The sequence below is a fragment of the Eublepharis macularius genome, chromosome 7, assembly GCF_028583425.1.
Source record: "Eublepharis macularius isolate TG4126 chromosome 7, MPM_Emac_v1.0, whole genome shotgun sequence".
NCBI classification, from domain to species: domain Eukaryota; kingdom Metazoa; phylum Chordata; class Lepidosauria; order Squamata; family Eublepharidae; genus Eublepharis; species Eublepharis macularius.
In genome coordinates, this window is record NC_072796.1 from 102,680,419 (window position 1) to 102,695,162 (window position 14,744).

The 14,744-nt window shown below is 43.7% G+C and overlaps 1 protein-coding gene across 1 annotated transcript; it reads right to left on the bottom strand.

Annotated features, from left to right (window-relative positions):
- Window positions 1-8,149: 8,149 nt before the first annotated feature.
- Window positions 8,150-14,744, bottom strand: LOC129333345 (fatty acid-binding protein, adipocyte-like). The gene is made up of 4 exons (XM_054984927.1): window positions 14,610-14,744; window positions 12,503-12,675; window positions 11,454-11,555; window positions 8,150-8,382 (listed from the first exon to the last, which is right to left on the bottom strand). The coding sequence occupies exons 1-4, from the start codon at window positions 14,680-14,682 to the stop codon at window positions 8,332-8,334; spliced, it is 399 nt and encodes a 132-aa protein (XP_054840902.1). The 5' UTR covers window positions 14,683-14,744; the 3' UTR covers window positions 8,150-8,331.

A 14,744-nucleotide genomic window follows, 5' to 3' on the forward strand; every position in this document is an offset into this window, starting at 1 on the left:
TTCCTTCATTATGATAATCGTCTTGCCATCAATCTCCAATGGATCTTGAAACTGTTTTGTCACAATCTTCTCTTTCATATTTCGTGTCGTAAACTGCACAATCACGTCTCTTGGTAATTTCCTCTGGGTTGCAATTCTCGAATTTACACGGTATGCCACATCAAGGATAGCCACAACTTCCTCCTCCTCCTTCCCCAGGTATTCAGCTAACACCTCAGTCATCTGTTCTTGCGCTGACTTTCCTTCCACTTCTGGCAAACCACGAAACCGTAACTGCTTCTCCATGTGTTTAGTTTCCGCAACCGACATCCTTCCCCTCATCAGTCTCATCTCTGTTTGTTGCGTGTCTGCTAAGTTCTCCATCGCGTCTTCTACTGTTTTAACTCTCTGCTGCGTTCCTTGTAGTTCACTTTGTATTGTTTCCATACCTTTTTTCACTTCTGACAGCTCCGATTTTACTGTCTGTTTGACCTCTTTAACCTCTTTAATCAGCTCCAATTTCGTGTCCTTAAGTTCTTTAATCACGTCTAAAAGTTTTTTGTCCAGGTTTTCTATTGCCGATTGCCACTCTTTTTTTGACATCGTGGGGCTTGCTTTGGCTCGCTCCCACGAGTCCGCTCTCTTCCTTAACTCCGTGGCGTAGAATTTAAATGTCTTTTTATTTCAAATGTCCCGGTCTTCTTGCCAATAATTTTTAAAGAGTCCAAAATGTCGGGCGTCTTTTCTCTATGGTTCCTCTATGATTTTGTAATCCAAAATGGCTTACTTCCTTTTCCGCTGAAGCCGCGACCCTTCCCCTTTCAAAGATGGCGATTCCCTTCTTCCTGCCCCCTGGCAAGGGCCGCTTCTCTCCAGCAACTCTATTGTTATTACGTACTTCCTGTCTCCCGACTTCCCACAGTAGGTCTCGCGATGGTATCTTTTTCCTCACAGCTCCATAACCGCAAGTATTCAAAACAATAGTCCAATTTCTTTAATAACTTCTTTAAACTTAATCTCTTTTCAAATACAACTCTTGCCGAGTCTTCCCCTCCTTATTATTAGCCTGTTGCAGTTTGAAAATCTACTTTTCTTCCTCTCTGTTTTTATCAATCTGTCCCGTATCAGAAGATAGTGATCTTTACCTTCTCTTTCACTTTTCTCGGGCTGTAATCGCTGTTTCGATTATAACTTCTCCTCTCCACCTCTTTCCCCAATCGAAGCTTGGGTATGTAGGTCTTATGCCAGCCAAATTGGCCCCAGAACTGCCGCAGAGATCGTAGCCGACCTGTCGCAGGGTGGGACCTCAAGGATCGGGAGGGGACCCTTTGTGCAGAGCCCCCCCTCGTCCGAGATCTAGCACACCCTAGGGTCTTGAGCGTTCTTTGCCTGCTCTCCGCCTGAGAGCAGTCGGCCGCGGGCTAAATTTCCCCCGCCGGCCGCTTAAAACGGCAGTCCGGTCAGCTCCGCAAATGGAGCTGCTTCAGACCTCCATGAATCCCAAACCGGAAGTCTGAATCTTTGTAATCATGATGGTGATGACTGAAGTTATTTATAGATCCAGAGAAGTTAGCCGTGTTAGTCTGTAGTAGCAAAATCAAAAAGAGTTATTTATAGTCCACCTTTTTCATGAGACTCAAGGCAGATTACACAGTGTAAAACAAACATGGGATAGCCAATGAACAATGCTATAGGGTTGGATATCAGAAATCTCCAAACAGGCAGATACCTGAAAACAGAGCTAAAAACTAAACATAAGCATATTTAAACATGACATGTTAAATGATGTAGAAGTTACATAGTGGAAACATGCTTACAGCAGCAGAGTGCACAGTATATAGTCTACAGTCCCTATCCCTTTAAGAAATGCTAGGCTGAAGGCATAAACATATGAATGAATATGTTTGGAGGTGATTGTGCCCCCTTGAAGGCTGTATAGTGACAAGCTACAATAAGCAGACGAGCCTGTTCCATTGTTTGCAGTGAACACAGGCTACAAAACAGAAGATACTGTTTCCTGTTTGTGGGAAACATGAAGGAACATTGTTTATGTAACTGCCACTCCCACCTCAGCCCTTCTAGAGTGGTATTTTAGTTATTGTGCTGGCAACCTCTGTCCCAGATGCTGGAGATGCCCCTGGATCAAGCTCTACCAAATCTCCAGAATCAGCCAGCAGACACCTTCTAAAAAGGAGGTGCTTTCACCAGGCTGTCTCAAACAGAAGGCCATACTTCCAAGAAAACTGTGGCATCAAGCACTCACCTAGATCTGGCTGATTCCCTTCCATGTTGTACCAGCATAACATTGTTTGGTGGAGCTCTATTTTGCCTCCAATTTTCTCAGTGATAAATGAAATTGATATAATTTCAAATGGTTGGAGACAAGCTATTATAGTTCCTATCCATAAAAAAGATGATAGGGCAAATCCTACCAATTATTGTCCAATTAGTCTTCTGTCTTCATTAGGAAAACTTTGTGTCCTTGTTATTACAAAAGTTATTAGACTGGGTTATTAGACTTCTGAAAAGATTCTAGGCCCTGAGCAAGCAAGCTTACCCTTTTTCTCACTAGCAAAAGATGGAGAAATGGGACCCTTCTGATTATGAATAAATCTATGATAGCAGGATCCCATGTGAACAAGAGATACACAGGGCTACAGTGGGGAAGGTAAATGGAGCAGGTCAAGTGGGAAAGCTGATAGGATTCAACCTTGAATTTCTTTTTTGATATAGAATCAGAGGTCCTAAACAGAAAAAAAGCTTCCATTACAACCAGGGCTGGATCGAGGGGGGCAGGGGGGGTAGCTTGCCCCCGGTGCTGCCAAAGAGGGGACGCCAGGTGTGGCTGCCAGCCACCGGGAGCATGCCATGGCTTGCTGCACGGGAGGCTGAGCGCAGGGTTGGGAGGCCCTCCCCTGCCCCGCTGATGGGGCGGCTGGCTTGCCGCGTGCACAGGACCTCCGAGCCCTGCGCTCAGCCACCCACGCGATAAGCCAGCCACCCCAGTACACGACTGCGCCGCTGCCAGCTCCTCAGCGCACCAGTGCTGGGGTGGCCAGCTTGCCGCACGGGTGGCACAGGGCACCGGGGCAGGTGAACCTCGCAAGAGCCTCATAGCCCTGTGCTCAGCCGCCCGTGTGGCAAGCCGGCCGCCCCAGCGCACTCCTGTGCCTCCGCTGCTAGCTCCGCGGTGCACCGGGCACTTGGGCAGCAAGCCTCCCGCCCTTGCATGATGATGTCATGGAAGTGACATCATCATGGAGCGCCGGGAGTGTGCGCACGTGCTGTGTGCGCACACAGAGGGCCTGACAAGGGTTGCACCAGGCGCCAGCAACCCTAGTTTCGGTTCTGATTACAACTTTTTGTACAATATTGTTTCCCTAGATGGGGAAAAGTATCTCAGCTCAGGCAAAAGAGAGCTCCAATGTGTCACAGTTATTTTGTTCTCTGAGTAATGTAGGAGAAAGACAAATACATTACCATCACCCAGCCACAGAGCCTGAGAGCAATATACTTGCCAAGATTACGAATAACTTCCTGAAATCATGTGGATGTTTGATTAGATTTGGAATACCTCTGGAATAGATCAGCAGTCTAATTCCCAGAGAGGAAGTGTAGTGTAATGGTTAGGATGTTGAACTTGGACTTGGTGGGTCAACATTCAAATCTCTACTCAGCCGTGAAGTGCACTGGTTGACTTTGGGCCAGTCACTGTCCCTCAGCTGAACTGACCTCACAGGATTGTTGAGAAGAAAGGGAAGAGAACCAATTAAGATTTCCAGACAGAGCTCTATGGAAGCAAGGCAGGATAAAAATGTGATATTTAAATATTTATATGCTGCCTTTCCCCATGGCTTTTTAAAAATTCAAATTTAAAAGATTAAAAATACAATAAACCCCAAATTACCTCCACCCCTAAATCACTGATACATATTTATTTTGGAGATGTAAAAAGATGTCAAATTGCTCTGCTTTGGGGGATAAAAATACCCAGCCTCTTTCTGCTTGCATCTGTCTGCCTGACAGGCTCTGGCTCAGTGGCAGAGCATCTGCTTGGCCTGTAGAAGGTCCCTAGCCTCACCCTGAGTCCCTGGAGAGGCACTGCCAGTCTGGGTAGACAAGATTGACCTTGATGGACCAAAGGTCTGGTTCAGTATAGGGCAGTTTCATGTGTGTTCAAGTGCAAAGTTGCTGGCTAATGGTTGTTGTGGGTTTTCCGGGCTGTATTGCCGTGGTCTTGGCATTGTAGTTCCTGACGTTTCACCAGCAGCTGTGGCTGGCATCTTCAGAGGTGTAGCACCAAAAGACAGAGATCTCTCAGTGTCACAATGTGGAAAAGATGTTGGCAGGTCATTTGTATCTACTCAGGAGGGGTGGGGTTGAGCTGAGTCATCCTGTAAGAGTTTCCCAGGGTGTGGAATGCTAATGGCGGGAGGCTTCACTGTATCCTGAGGAGGTTCTTTTGCATATGGATTGGTGCTTGATGTGCTAATCTTCTCTGCAGGGCTATTGTCGAGAATAGAGTGTTTTGTTAGCCTGGTGCTTTTCAGAACTGGAAACCATGCTCTGTTCATTCTTAAGGTTTCTTCTTTCCTGTTGAAGTTTTGCTTATGCTTGTGTTTTTCAATGGCTTCCCTGTGTAGTCTGACAAAGTAGTTGGAAGTGTTGTCCAGTATTTTGGTGTCCTGGAATAAGATACTGTGCCCTGTTTGTGTTAGGCTATGTTCAGCCACTGCTGATTTTTCAGGTTGTCCAAGTCTGCAGTGTCTTTCATGTTCTTTTATTCTTGTCTGGATGCTACGCTTTGTGGTCCCGATGTAAACTTGTCCACAGCTGCAGGGTATACGGTATACTCCTGCAGAGGTGAGGGGGTCTCTACTGTCTTTTGCTGATCGTAGCATCTGTTGTAGTTTTTGGGTGGGTCTGAATACTGCTTGAAGGTTATGCTTTTTCATAAGCTTTCCCATCCGATCAGTAATTCCTTTGATATATGGCAAAAACACTTTTCCTGTAGGAGACTGTTTTTCCTTGGTTGTTTGATTCATCCTGGGTTTGATTGCTCTTCGGATTTCATTTCTGGAGTAGCCGTTTGCCTGAAGTGCATGGTTTAGATGATTAATTTCCTCATTGAGAAAGTGCAGCTCACATATCTGTCTTGCACGATCCACTAATGTTTTCATTATGCCTCTTTTCTGTCAAGGGTGGTGATTGGAATTTTTGTGTAAGTACCGATCAGTGTGAGTTGGTTTCCTGTAGACCTTGTGACCTAACTGAAAGTTTGCTTTGCGGATGACCAAGGTATCCAGGAATGAGAGTTTTCCCTCACTTTCTTTCTCCATTGTGAATTGTATGTTCCGGTGGATGTTGTTGAGATGATTAAAAAACCCCATCAATTCTTCCTCCCCATGGCTCCAAATGATAAATGTATCATCCACAAACCGGAACCATACACTAGGTTTGTGGGGTGCTGATTCTAGAGCTGTTTTTTCAAAATGTTCCATGTAGAAGTTTGCTATAACTGGGCTGAGAGAGCTCCCCATGGCCACCCCATCCATCTGTTCATAGAATTCGTTGTCCCATTGGAAGTAACTGGTTGTCAGACAATGATGGAATAAGGCTGTTACATCCTCTGGGAAAATCTGATTAATAAGTGCAATAGTGTCTTTTACTGGAACCTTGGTAAACAGGGATACAACATCAAAACTGACATGTCTTGTGGATTGAGTTTCAGAGAACTGATTTTGTTGATGAAATCTGCTGAATCTTTGATGTAAGACGAGGTTTTCCCGATGTGGTCCTGCAGGAGATCGGCCAGATGTCTAGCTAATTCCAGAGACATTGCTGGCTAATGCCTCTGGAAACTGTGGTAGATCTAAGAGAACAAGATACACGTGTGTAACATTTTTTCTATTGCACTGCACTTAAAGGAATGAAAGCTCTAGCCATATCTGGCCCTGATATCTAAAGTGGTAGCAAGAACTGGTTGTGATGTAACAGATGTGCTGCTGACACTCCGAATGCCTGAAATAGATGTCCTATTTACATGTAATGGCAGCTGAGCAGAAACAATGGCTCCCCCAGATCTGGCTGTAAGTTGCCTTTTAAAGGAGGTCTGTAACCAAGCAATCTAGGCAGCCCCTTGAGTAAAGCATAACCATGATCTCATACTTTCAGACAAAGCTCTTATTCCATAAAATATTTTAATGGAAATCAGAAGAGCAGCTAAAGCTAGTGGAAATTATCCAAGACAATCTCTTGCTTTGAATTTTGATGTAGTCTGGCTCTTAATTGTAAAAGCTTGCTGACTACTGAATTCAAGTTACTCAAGACATGAAAGGTGAGGCACAAGAGCCAAGCAAGCGTTTGATATTTAGGTAACAGCACTCGTAGCAGAACATATAAACAACTTAAGAGCATCTGGCCAGACAACAGGCGAGACAAACCTCTCTTTGCATTCTACTAAGCAGATTAGGCAGAGGATATTAAACCAACCATGATTGTGAGGGTAAAGTGGCAGGACCCTGTGCCATTTCCTGAAGGATGGGTAGGATTGAAGATAGGCCTTATGTATGCTGCTACAACAGCAGAGGGAAGGGTCATGGCTTAGTAGTTAAGGTCCTAGCTTCAATCCTTGGCATCTTCAGTGAAAAGGATCAGAGTTGAAATGATGCAAAACACCTTGGCAAATCACTGCCAGGCAGAGTTGATGAGACAGACTTTGATAGACCAGTGCTCTGATTCCATATGAGGTAGCTTCATGTGAACTTGAGTCAGTGTGGTGCAGTGGATAGAATATCAGACTAGAATCCAAGAGGCCTGGGATTGAATCCACACTCTTGACATAAAAAAATCAGTGGGTGACCTTGGGCTAGTCACACACTCAACCCAACCTACCTCACAGGGTTGTTGTGAAGATAATCTGGAGAAGAGAAAAACTGTGTGCAGCATTGGTCACCCTTGGGGAGAAAGGCAGGATACAAATGAGGTAAATAAAACAAAGAAAACTACCTTGGCTCATTTTATTGCCTTGATTCAGATGGTAGCTGATCATCCAGCCCAAGACACTAATGGAGGCATTGGTGTTTCCACACAGCAAGATTCACTGTGTTGCTTTCAATGCACCACTGCAGGGGCATGTGCCTTGGAAATGGCACTTCCGCATATGAGAGTTTCCTTATCACATTTTCCTTTCCCTTCCTCACATGCTCCACAGTGGCTGTTAGGGTTGAGGTAATCACCACCACTGTGATAACTTTTGCTTTTTTAATATAAAAAACCTCAAAGACACCCCTTCCATTGGGTATGGCAAGATAAAGATGCGGAGACATTAGTTCCCACATGGGGGCAACTATGGGAAATGACACTAATGTGGGCGAGATCTTTGTAGGGCAGTAAAATGTACCCATCCCTTCTAGAGAGCATGCTAATACATTTGCACTTGCATTCTTTCCTCCCAAAAAAATCAGAGTGGAGAGAACTGGGACTGAAACACCTGGCCAGCTGATTGAAACTTGTCAATGAGCATCTGGTACCTTTAAAGGCTGAATTTGTCCAGAAAGATCTTTTGCCATCAAAGTTGGAAACCTTTTGGGAATTCATTCCCTAAGAATTGTCTTGAAAACACACGTTTTTTCCTTGAAATTTTTTTTTGCATCCTCTTTTTAAAAAAATTGAAATTGTACTTTGTTGTTATTTCTGTAAGCTGCATTAGATCCCCAATGGTAAGAAGAGCAAGGTTAAGATGCCAACATCAAATAATGAATGCATATTAAGAACAAGTATATCAAAGACAGGGAAAACCTGGAAACACAATATTGACTGATCATGCCTAAGCTCCAAAAGCTTTCCCATTTGAAAGCCAAGGCAGAGAAAGACCTCCATGAGGAAGCAGACATGCTTCAGTGTTCTCCATATGGGATTAGTGTTATGTGTATTCATTCCTTTTCAAGCTGATCATTTTTATATGTCTAGAAACACTTAGCTGTACAGTCCTGAAGATCTCTCAAGTTTGTAGAAAAGAGAAGTACAACTACAGAAATTAAGCCAGGCTTTCACCCTGATATTTGAAAGTAGGTTAGCAAAACTTCTACAGGCTTCACAAATAGAATGTGAAATTCTCCTCAGCTATCCCTTCTGTATCTTTTGTGAAGTTTAAATGAGTCAAACAGAATCTTTCCCCAAAGGTGAGCATTTTATTGAATAATCACAATGCTTCTGATGAGACACAGCTGCCTTTGGAGTTGGCCAGTAAACAAGTCAGTTCTTTGAAGCAATTAGCCTTGCAGGGCTCTGCTCTGTCAACCAAGCTTTATCTTCCACTTCAAGGTCCTATTTGTCAGGTGGCAAGAGTCCTCACACTTTCTCATAGACTCTGGTGGAGACAACATTGTTCATAGCACACTCCTGAAAGAAAAATCCCATAAGAGAGGGCGTATCAGTACCAGGCAGCTTGATTTAAGCAACAGAATGCGTCAAAGAGAGCAGTTCAGGATTTCAGCTGTCTATATCAAACCATTGCAACCAAATCTTAACGTTATTTTCCCATGGGCCAACTTGAACTACAGACTGAATTTTCTTGGCTGGAGACCAAGAACTTTCACAACCACATGGTGAGAATAAGGTTTTACTGCTCTAAATCCCAGATCTAGAGTTGCCAGCTCCAAATTGGGAGATTCCTGGAGATTTGGGGGATGGAACCTGGACAGCATGGTTTGACGAGGGGAGAGACCTCAGTGGGGTATAATTCCATAGAGCCCATCTTCCAAAGGAGCCATTTCCTCCAAGGGAACTGATCTCAGTGATCTATAGATCAATTGTAATTCCAGAATATCTCCAGCAACCACCTGGAGGCTGGCAACTGTATGGCTGTTGTCAGGGGTCATTTTGTAGAAAAAGAGCTGCAGGAACTCATTAGCATAACTCATTAGCATATGCCATGGCCCTTGACATCACAGAAAGTGTGTCATTAGCATAATTGATTTGCATATGCCACACCCCCTGACATCACCTATCATGGCTGTTTTAGACCCAATCCTGGCCATTCAGGGCCAAAATTGGGCCCAAAATGGCAAAAGGGGGCCATTTTGGGCCCGGATTAGGACTGAAACGGCCAGGACCGGGTTGGTGCCGGGCAGGGGAGGGGAGGGGAGGGTTCCCCCACCTGGCACCAACCTGATCTGGGCTGTTTCAGCCCCAATCCAGGCTGCTACGGGCCCAAAATGGCCAAAAAATCAGGTGGGCAGGGCCACCTGACCTCTTTGGAGAACTACCGGAACTGTGTTCCAGTGCATTCCCCCTCAAAATGAGCCCTGGCTGTTGTGGAGTTACTCATGTGGGTCTCATGTACAAAGAAACTTCTGTAGGTTCCTTTCATACATTCACATGCAGCTGCATACTATCACCCCACATGGAAATCGTTTTAAGAGTAGAATTTAAATCCTAGGTTATATTTTAATAAGGAACTATTAAATCCTATGCAAAGCTAGTCCAGTCTAAGCCTATAATGGGTGTACACTATTGGAACTTAACACAGGGTTGCACTGTAAGAATACAAGTAATACATGATAAAGTTATGCAGAATCCAGCTGACCTCCATCACTAAGCACTAAAGACAAAAAGCAACTGAGTTTTACAAACCATCCTCTTTATAGCTCCAACTGATGCAGTTCCCTGGCTTCCAAGACTTTATCTCCTAGACTACTCCCCTCTCCCAATATTCAAACTGGTCTAAAATAATCTAAGTTATATTATACATGGCTCACAGAGTTCTTGGTTGCATTTGCTTTGCACCTATGCAACAGGGCTGGTTCCAGGTTTCGGGGGGCCTTGGGCAAACTTCCCACCACCAAGCTCCATTCATGCCTCCTTTTCCACCCTCCTCATCTGCAGCCCCCCCCCCCCACCTGTGCGTCCTTCTCTAGTTTGCAAGCCCTCCCATCTCCTATGCTCAGTTGCCTGCACATTATTTCCCCAATAACACTGGCTGGTGCATACAACTGGGAGTGCTGCTGTCATGGCCACCAGGAGTGGCCACCACCGTGCATCATCCACATGCCTTTTCCCAGGAACACTGGGCCGCTGGAAGCACAGGTATTGTTCAAGCAAACAGATGGGTAAGGGCATACAGAAAGGTGGCAGAAGGAGTGTGAGAGTGAGGGTCAGTGGTAGTGGGCCCCACCAGCAGCCCTGGGCCCTGGTAATGACCCCACCTCAGTATATACTGACCCCAGCCCTGCTACACAGGATCTGGAATTGGACTAATCACTGTCTACCCATTGTACTCTCCAGGCCACTGCACACACATATTTTAAAGTTGTATTCATGGGTTACTGGTTTCGGGGCCTTAATTTTAAAAAGTGCTTGTTTTTGCCTTGCAGGTTATAAGTCTTCTCGATACCAAGAGAAGCACCTTCCCGTTATGTTTCCCCCACTCCAGGTTTTAAATCAGTCAATGAAGGAGCAGAATGTTTCCTGTGGTGGGCCTGGGTTGCCGGCTTCAAGTTGGAAAATTCCTGGAGATTTGGGGGTGGAGCGAGCACAGCAGGAATATGAAGCCACAGAGTCTAGCCTCTGAAGGTGCCTAGGGAACTGATCCCTGTTGTCTGAAGATCAGCTGTAAATCCAGAATGTCCTGAGTGGACCCTGAATTAAGGAATTTCTTCTCAGCAACAGCCGTGGCAGCTTTTCCCACCTGCTAAGCTTTTATTGAACTGCTCTCATTTTCTTAGCTACTATTTTAAGTTTTGGACTTAACACTGTGGTAAATAAAAGTAGTAAGTTAAGCACAGAAAATCTTGCTACATACTTTGTAGTATAAAATATAATTTCATCAGGTTGCCTGGATCCTCCCTTATTTGGTACACTGTGCCCAAGGCACGGCATTTGCAAGCAGGGACAAGTACTGAGTGTTGCAGAAAATTTGGCTGAATCTGATAACCAACATCAATGGTTAAGAAACCTAGAACTATTTTATGCACGCAAGCTAGCCTAATAGAGGCAGACAGACCAAGCCAAGCTGTACCATAGCCATTGTGCCCACCATTGTGACAGGGTGTTTTCTGCAGGGGCCAGTTAAGATATGTTGAGAACCCCAAATATGTCAAATTAAGAGAAGGCCCATGGAATTGCCCCCCAAAGTTAACTTCAGTACGTTTTTTTTTTAAATCTGGAGGTCCCAACCTGTAGTTTATTTAGCTTGTGCATAAATCCAGCTCTGCTTCAAATGCAAGAGCCACAGCACAATGAAAAGATCTGTGTTTTGCTTTAGCACAAAAGTGGTGCATATCTGAATGTTTTAAAAGAACATTTCAGTGTGTTGGATTATAATGAGTGGTATCTGAGGTTGCCTAGTATATACCATAAGGCTTCTTGCTTTGATAACACCTCATATTTGCTCCTATTTTCACCCTCCCTTTGTATTAGTTTGGAATTTTGACATTTGTCTAGAGAGCTCCTGGAAAATAAAGTGAACTCACCACAATCAACTTTCCATCTGCAATCTTTCTTTTTATTGTGGTCTCTTTCCCATTCCATTTCTGCACTTGATTGAGAACTCCATTGTCTAGTGTCACAAGACTCTGTCAAGAGAATAAGAGAGTAATTATTGTTTAGTTAAGGGATCGTGCTTGGACACCCACCTACCCATATGCCAAGAGACGGCTGAAATGTATCCTGCCAAAGTCATCTAAATTGATAAGCCGTAACTATAGCCATCACTCCATCATAGAGGGAACAAATGCCACACACTAGACAAAAGCTAATGGACTCCTTAAACTGTGAGTGGCCTGTTGCAGGTTTAAGTGATGTGTGAAGAGAGCCCAGAAGGAGGATACAAATTTACGAAGACCTACCACTACCATGAGACCTGGACTAGGCTCGGCGTACTTGTGAACAAAGAAGTTCAATATCAGCCAGGAGGAATGCTGATTGAAGATATACAGGCGAGAGAGACCGGAAAGGGAGCAAGGGATGGTGACTAACGTGAATGATAAGAATCCACACATAGTTGCTAGGACATCATGGTGACTAACGTAATGTTAAATCTGAGGCAGAGTCAGTTATCTATGCAGAAGAACTGCTGAAACTGAACAGCCCTTTGATCAGTTGCTTAGCAAAACTCTGTACCACTAAGCCAACCCTGGAACCATAGGCCTGATTTAAACCAAGGGCACTACTGCAACAATAACAAATTATCCCAAACTTTAGGTTCACATGGATCTCAATTTGTATGCATGGTCAGTACCAGAGATACCAGATGAAGAGACTGAGCATGCAGGCAGGCATGAAGCCCAGCAACTTATCAGTCACTAGAGATTTTCAAGGCTCCATAATGATCTGCTACACACTTGATTAAGGTGAAATTTCACCTGCATCTTCCATTCAAGTTTAGCCTACCTCCAAGCACCTTTGAGTTATGGTGGTAAACACTAGTCCCTCTTGAAGCGCGCGCGCGCATGCACGCACGCACGCACACACACACACGCGCGCGCGCGAGAACAGCTTTAAGAGACAATACAGGACTGACCTTTACTTTCCTATCATCCGCTGTGGTCTCGTCAAACTCTTCTGCCAGCTTGAAGGAAATCTCTGTGTTCTTGAAAGTGCTCTCTGTTCTGATGGTCATAATACCCCCATTGCAACTGATAATGACATTGGGCTTGGCAACACCAGCCACCTTCCTAGTAGCAAAGCCCACACCTAGAAACAAAGCACATTGTTAGGTTCTCATACTTGCCTCATAGTTTGATCTTTTACTATATCAATAATGACACACCTAGTCATAATAGAAACACAGCTTCATCTTGGGTGTGAAAAAGCTTATTCTAGTCTGGGAGGTAGCAAAGGAAGATTTAAAGCACAGCAATGAAATGCTGAAGATGGGTGCTGAACGTGGACTGAAAGCTGCTTCTCTCCAACTATTTCTCCCACAGGAGGTGAGTTCTGGATACAAAGCCTCACCAGAACAAGTAACTGGTGAATAGCTATTTCAGAAAAGAGAACATAATGAGTCAAAGGTGTCACACCTCCCTCCTGCTTATCCATGAAACATTTCTTAATTTCATATAGAACTGGGTCTACTTTGGATATGTCAGATATTTCTGACATTAGCTTCTTTGTGCCTTAATTCCAGCTGAGCTAGACCTCTTGTAAGTTAATGGAAAACCAGAGAACATATATTCATACTGTTGGTTTCAGTAAATTAACAAAGGACACCATTCTGAGGACATTTATTGCAAAGCTACCTGTTCAAATAAATGGGACCACCCTGGCAACAGCCAGAAAAGTTATGCCCAAGCCTGAACAGAACAGGTTACCTGATTCTAGGCAGTAATGCAATTGTTTGATGTTGGAAGGACACATTATTGAATCCAGACAAGAAAGTAATTTTGCTTTTGCCAACATTGAAGAGACAAGTTGCAGACTTTGATGCAGTTAGAAAAGTTAAGAACACCTTTCTGCAACATGAGGATAAGAAGGTGTGAAACTACTTAAATGCTGTTAAATAATTAGCTACAATCCTATAGTCAGTTTCAAGCAGGTAGCCATGTTGGTCTGTAATAGAAGAGCAAGATTCAGGTCCAGTAGCACCTAAAGACCAACTAGATTTATCTCTAGTTTCAGATCTAGTTGGTCTCTAAGGTACTACTGGACCTGAATCTTGCCCTAATCCAATGGTGAATTATAAAGTGATCTCTTTCCACCACAGTAGGATACACACACTTATATGCAGTGTTCAACTCTTCCGATCATTAATACAAAACAGAAGCTCTCCTCTGGTTCAAGACTTTTACTAATTCAAGTCTCTGCACTACAATAGTGGTCTCATTAGCTCCCCCTCAATAGCTAAAGCCACACACATTCCTCCTGAAAACACTTTAAATTGAAGTAAGCTGTGTGAGACTCCCCCTTACATTCTTGAAGGACTTAACTTAGTAAGCATTCTGCACAATAATTCCAATATACTTTGAACAGCTGCTAGCCACACATGGCTATTATATACTCAGCATTCTCTTGCTCGACATCTCTGAATAAAGAAAGAGACACTGAAGCCTCTTTAAAGAAGCAAGTTTTGAAAGAGAAATTATATCATGTGAGATGATTTAAGCAAAGTTAAGAATGATGTTCTAGAAGTCATGTTCTATATAGTAACTATAAACTCTCCAGTAAGCACATTTTTAGCTGGACAGATTTAGAAGCCTAAAAACTTAACATAATTAAAAAACACACACACAAGAATAGGGTTGTCAACTTCCAGATAAGGCCTGGAGTTCTCAGAATTGTAACTGACCCCAGACGGCAGAAATCGGTCCCCCTGTTCTTCCCTCAAACTCTGTCCTCCCCAAGCATCACCCCCAATCTCAAGGAATTTTTCAAGACAAAGTTGGCAACCCTAAAATAGATAAATAGCAAGCGCAGCATTCTACTTCTTCTAGCTCATTAAAAAAGTCTTTATTTAATCAGTGCAACTGCTTAGAATGACCCAGCAATTGCATTTCTCAGGGGATCAAAAAGCTTTGGAAAAATCATTTTTAACACTGAAACAAAAAATACAGTTCTCCAAAAGGAAAAAAAAATACAAAATGAAAGTCACCATCATTACATCAAATTAAGCTATGAAGAATTTTACTTACCAAGTTCTTTCAGGTAATCATCAAAGTTCTCACTAGAAACTAGCTTCCAAGTTCCCAAAAATGGTTCACACATTGTAGCAGATTAACTAAGCACCCTTACAAAACAGTCAAGAGAAGCACCACCACCACTCTAAC

Excerpts from the sequence above, each read along its gene's own strand:
- LOC129333345 (XM_054984927.1), bottom strand. The coding sequence starts at position 14,682 with ATGTGTGAACCATTTTTGGGAACTTGGAAGCTAGTTTCTAGTGAGAAC. Across the intron at positions 12,676-14,609 it reads TGATTACCTGAAAGAACTTG|GTGTGGGCTTTGCTACTAGG; the intron begins GTAAGTAAAATT and ends CTTTGTTTCTAG. Across the intron at positions 11,556-12,502 it reads CGGATGATAGGAAAGTAAAG|AGTCTTGTGACACTAGACAA; the intron begins GTCAGTCCTGTA and ends TTCTCTTGACAG.